The 5,884-nt window shown below is 31.6% G+C and overlaps 1 protein-coding gene across 1 annotated transcript; it reads left to right on the top strand.

Moving 5' to 3' along the window:
* Positions 1–611: 611 nt before the first annotated feature.
* On the top strand, positions 612–2,265 carry LOC134711695 (interleukin 17-like protein). The gene is made up of 2 exons (XM_063572477.1): positions 612–672; positions 1,139–2,265. The coding sequence occupies exons 1-2, from the start codon at positions 670–672 to the stop codon at positions 1,712–1,714; spliced, it is 579 nt and encodes a 192-aa protein (XP_063428547.1). The 5' UTR covers positions 612–669; the 3' UTR covers positions 1,715–2,265.
* The last annotated feature ends 3,619 nt before the right edge of the window (positions 2,266–5,884 follow it).

The following is a 5,884-nucleotide window of genomic DNA, read 5'->3' as shown; positions in this document are numbered from 1 at the left end:
TACTGCAACAATCTAAAGTGGACAAAAAACTCATTTTATCTTTCTTTACGCTTAAGGAAGTGAGACAAACATAAATAAATTCATTGAGAAATCCGAACAAAAAAGGTAATGTATGCACTACTATACTATATCGTAAGAGAGCAAGCTTGCAGGTATATGTATACCTGTAATATAACACGTTATTTCCTGGTACACACTATAATTAATTACTTCTCATTCCAAGTGTACTATTTAAAGATTTATATTCATAATTAGCTGCTCCAAGATATAATAACGACAATTGTTTGTTTATATGATGTATGTCCATTAAACATTTACATAATCATTTTTACCTATAGGAAACCACCTACAAGTATTTAATTTTGATGCGGTAGTTACGGACGGTCCACTAGCGCTAGACTTCCTAGTATACTTTTAAATGCTCGGATAAACGAATTCATAAATATTTGAATTAAATACACGAATTAGGTGACAATCAATACATGTTAACGGAAGATAATTTTACCCCGATATGACGTGGACCAATTATTATATCCGCTCCAAATTCAAATCAAAAAGTCCTAAACTTCACTATAAAAAGTCAAGAATTTAGAAATTTGAATTAAAATCATCATCTCTCAGCAAGAAACCACACCAATTCAACATTAACTCCCAACAACTGCTGGCATTATGGTAAGTTTGACAAACATATATTATCAGAAGTCGAATACTAAAGATTCTCTTTGGGCATTGATGATAAATATTAGAACTTCATAGAGTTTATGTTCAACACCTTGAAAAAACACATCAGACATACAATAGAATAAAGTTGTCCTTATTTTAAGGTTGGTTTACCTTGTATATTTTTCCTCAAATCTTTCTACAGTTTGACATTTTCAAACCAACTTTAAGTGCTAATTTGAAAAGTGTCAAAAAAGAATAATCAGGGTTTTCTTTAAGAATATTCATCACTAAAATAAGAAATAATATTAAGACGAAATTGGCTTGTATTCCTAAAGAGTATATACATATAGCCCCTCATGTTCACATTCATATAAATTAAATTAAAAGATAATTTCAGTGAGAGAAATGCCTGTTATAAAAATCTAGAAAATCTAAAATTTATACCAATTAACATTCGTCTTCATTTTCTTTTTAGCTTTTGTATGTCTCTGTCGCTGTATTGTGTTATGCTGCTCTAGTTGTTTCAACACCACTGCCTTGTCAGGACCCAGTCAACCTTGATGGGATGTGGAAAAAACTCCAAGCTGAAAACGGAAATAACGTCTTGGAACGTATACCTTATGAAGTTTCCAATCTCAAACAAGAATTAGTTAATGGGAAGTTAACATTTGGTGAAACATCTTGCCCAAGTAATTCTTTAGAATTACTGAAAACAATAGGTGCCTCTCTATATCACAGATCAACATGTCCATACTATTACGTCATGGAAGAGGATACTAAACGCTATCCTAAAATGATAACAGAAGTACGCTGTCGTTGTCAAGGTTGTCTAGAGAAATCAGGACAAAGCGATTTCAATGTATGCGAACCTGTTACCTTACCTATGAAAATGTTAAAAAATACAGGAGTCTGCGAAAATGGTGTGTGGAAATACGAGCCATATACTCACCATCTACCCGTCACTTGTACATGCGCAGTTGGACGTGAAAAGGAAAACTCTATTCTGATGACAAGTCCTCCACTCGGTGCTGATGGGCCTGAATCCATGTAAACGTTAACCAACTTACTAACTATCGATGCAACGGAAGCAGGGTAAATCATGGATAAAGAACAAATCCAAATCAATGTAAGAATAAGATCTGAATCCATGAAAACGTTAACCAACTTACAACCAAATCAGGGTAAATTATGGATAAAAAACAAATCCCAATCAATATTAGATATAATATTGGTTACCATTGTCTTTCTATCTAACTTGCCGTTATTCCAGTATGTGTAATGTGTTCACTGCCAACATTTTATTATAAAAAAAACGTTGTTAATGTATGTAAACGTGAAGTGTATGTGAAGACTTGAGTGAATCTGTGACTAAAATGACTAAAACATTGTGTATGATGTTGTGTAATTAACATTGGTAAACATGTGTATGCTATGAAAGGATCTGTTAACACCTGTCTCATTTCGTATAAACAATACTCATCCAACATGTGCCTCATTCAAAGCAAATGCTGTGACGGAAAAGTACATTTTGTTATCTTTTTTTATATGTTTTTAAGAATTTATTTATACATGTGCATTTAATAAAATTTGTTAATAACTTAAGATAGCATTGTTTTAATCTATTTTATAAAGGTACAAATGTAGCATTATCCTGTGCTATCGTCCTAATCAAAAGGTACCGTAATCTTTTGCAATACAGAAAATGAAAAGACGCACATAGATACAAAATAGTCATTGAAGGCCGTACTTTAACCTATAATGGTTTACTTTTTAAATTGTTATTTGGATTGAGAGTTGTCTCATTGGCACTCACACCACATCTACCTATATCTATTTGTTTATATATAGAAAAGCCTCGATGGGCTTTATATATTTAATTCTCTAAAGATGGCTAAATAGGAATTGGGTGCTCGAAATGTTTGTGTGTCGAACAAAAAGTAACATTGTCTATTTCTAGGTTGCGCTTGACCAAAAAAAAAACCGATTATTTTGTCTTTTGGTTTTTTGTTGCACTTAAGTGTTTCTGTTTTTTTCGTTGTTTTCCTCTTATATTTGATTTGTTTCATCAGTTTTAGTTGTTTGTTATCCGGATTTGTTTCTCTCAACCAATATATGACCTTCGAACAGCGGTATAATACTGTTGCCTTTATTCATTAAGTCTATAGTATGACTAGTCTGTTTCTGTGGACTTCCCCCTTTTTTGAATTGCCTTGAACAGAATATACATCTTAAAATTAAAGAAAGGGAGGGAAACAAAGAATTAAAAAAAGATAATGATGGCCAAAAAGGGAAAAAAATGAAAAACCCCAAACAAAGACTTTCATAAATATGTTAAAAACAAAAGTCTATAGCACATATTGGCCTTTTGAGAACAAACTGAGACTCCGGCCAACTGTCTAGCTTTAGGACCTAGAAATTAATAAATGGGATGTCCTTATTCAGTGATTTTGGGACTGTTTTATTGTCATCTGGAAACAATGTGTATGCTATGAAAGGATCTGTTAACACCTGTCTCATTTCGTATAAACAATACTCATCCAACATGTGCCTCATTCAAAGCAAATGCTGTGACGGAAAAGTACATTTTGTTATCTTTTTTTATATATTTTTAAGAATTTATTTATACATGTGCACAAAAAAAAAAACTTTTTTTTATAGGACATTCATATATCGCCTACCCATGAAAAAAGGTATCTTTTGGAATCATTATTTTTTCTATATGGCAATTTTAGGCACATTTTATTTTTTATTTTTGGAAATTTTATACATTATAAATAATACTTAAATCAACCACCAATACCGAAGCTAACCGAAGTTGTCCAACACTCTTCGTACTATTCGTGTATCTACAGGTGAGTGCAGCAGCTGATTTTAGAGATTAAGAAAGCATAATTTATATATCAGCAGTTTGGAGCTTGCTATCAGTATTTTGGAGAACTGTTGTTTGTTGCCATGAATCAGGACATAAGGGCTTTTCTTAACGATTTCTATGGTATGCTCCTTATACATTTTGCTATTCAAGAGGACACGGTGAGTTCAGTTTAAAACACAAACAGGGTTGGGGTTATTTTCAATGATTTTTTATTCGAAAATATCTTCACAAATTCTAGGCAATTTCAAACTTGACATAGTCTTAGTTTAAACCTGTAGAATTATCCCTGTTCATCTTCATAAATATTTAAGAGCTAAATAAGCCCAATTTCATATATATAAATGGCTTGTTGAAATTTTGTACGGAGCTGTCATATTTTACTTTGGACCTCTCAGTACAATGTGACTGACCATTGTACACAGTCAACATGTTGATGTCCTTATGATTTCTATACCAAGAGAGACATCAGTAGTCAATTTTATCTTAGAATGTGGTATTGTTGGTAGATATGCGGTGTTGTTTACACAAAATGTGTCAAGGCTGAAATAAAGCTTGATATGGTAAAGTCACTTGTTTATTGTTGCAACCACATATTGACCTTTAGAATATTTTGTTGTAGTTTTCTCTCTCTGAATTACTAAAGGCAATTTAAAGAGCTCCAAATGGTTAAATGGTACTTTTTTTTTAATATATAAACAATCTATTTCTGTCCTGTTGAATTAATTCAAAACATGTGATATAGGTGAAAGATGTCTAAGAATTTAAAAAACTCAGTTCTGAGAAAAAATGTGTTGAAATTATTCATATAATTAGTTAAATTTTTATATTATTAAAACATTTTCTCTATACTGCTGCTGTAAATTACAAATCTTGTAGATGATACATTTATAGATACTGTTATCTCCTGTAATCAATATCAACTCCTTATCTGGTTTGTAATAAACTTTATTTTTTATCAGCTTAAAGCTCTATGACATGTGTTTACCTCAATTGTTACTTATGCAAACCATAATTTCATTCTGTGTCTAGAAACCAGCTATGTAAAACTATAATGGATGACCCAATTTCAAAACTTGACAGGTTTTTAAATATTTTTTCGGGGCAATGCTTGTTGTCTAATTTATTTTAAAGCATGTGCAACAAAAAGAAGTTAACAATTTGCATAATTTTGCTATATGTATGTACTTATTTTTCTGTAATTTTTTGGCTAAATAAGCATTGTGATCTTTGAAACAGGAAATATTGTTAACTCATATGAACCATGTAAATTAGGTGTCAAATAAACAATTTTTGAGACCTTTTATAGCTTGCTGTTTGATGTCAGTCCAGGCTCCTTGTTTAAGGGCGTACCTTAACCTACATGTATAATGGTTTACTTTTATAATTGAGACTTGGATGGAGAGTTGTCTTATTGGCACTCAAACAACATCTTCCTATATCTATGCACATCTTAAATTCATTCCATACCCCAAATATAGTTGACATATCTTGTAGCATAATCTCTCTTTTTTATTTTTTAAAATATGGAAACTTAACACTGACTAATAAGGGCAACAGAAGTATACCGCTGTTCAAAATTCATAAATCGATAAAAAAAAACAAATCCAGGTTACAAACTAAAACTGAGAGAAACATATCAAATATAAGAGAACAATGACACAACAGAGACACTACACCGAAATGTAAAACACACAGAAATGAACTTTAATGTAACAATGGCCATTTTTCTGACTTGGTACAGGGCATTTTATGAAAAAATGGTGGGTTGAACCTGACTGTTTTGTAGGATCCATCTTAAATTGACCTCATTTTTATGGTTGATTCAAATGTGATTTGGTGGTTTTGTCTGTTGTTCAGATACAATAAGCAAAGGGTCGAAATTATTTGTTGTATGGAATGATTGTAGATGTTTTAAAATGTCCTAGCAGAGTTCAAATAACCTTGTTCTCACTTTTCTAATGTAACCTTGTCATGTAATGTTGTCATTTTAATGTTATAAATTAACACTACTATTAAAGCCTTTGCTTATTGTATCTGAACAACAGACAAAACCACCAAATCACATTTGAATCAACCACAAAAATGAGGTCAATTTAAGATGGATCCTACAAAACAGTCATGAACACCTAACATTTACTGTGAAAGTACTTTAAATCGTGGGTATCAATTTTCGTGGTTTGAGCAATATTAACATGTTCGTGGGTTTTTAAATTCGTGGATTTTAGTTTTCTAAAGTAAAAAAAATCAAAATATTTAAGCCTTTAGAAACGAAGGTTACAAATAGTCTGGATTGAAGGAAATTGCAAAGTAAACATTGACCCGTCTAATTCGTAGTAATAACACTGACTA

The sequence above is a fragment of the Mytilus trossulus genome, chromosome 1, assembly GCF_036588685.1.
Source record: "Mytilus trossulus isolate FHL-02 chromosome 1, PNRI_Mtr1.1.1.hap1, whole genome shotgun sequence".
In the NCBI taxonomy this organism is placed as follows: Eukaryota; Metazoa; Mollusca; class Bivalvia; order Mytilida; family Mytilidae; genus Mytilus; species Mytilus trossulus.
This window is presented reverse-complemented; position numbering and strand designations above follow the sequence as displayed.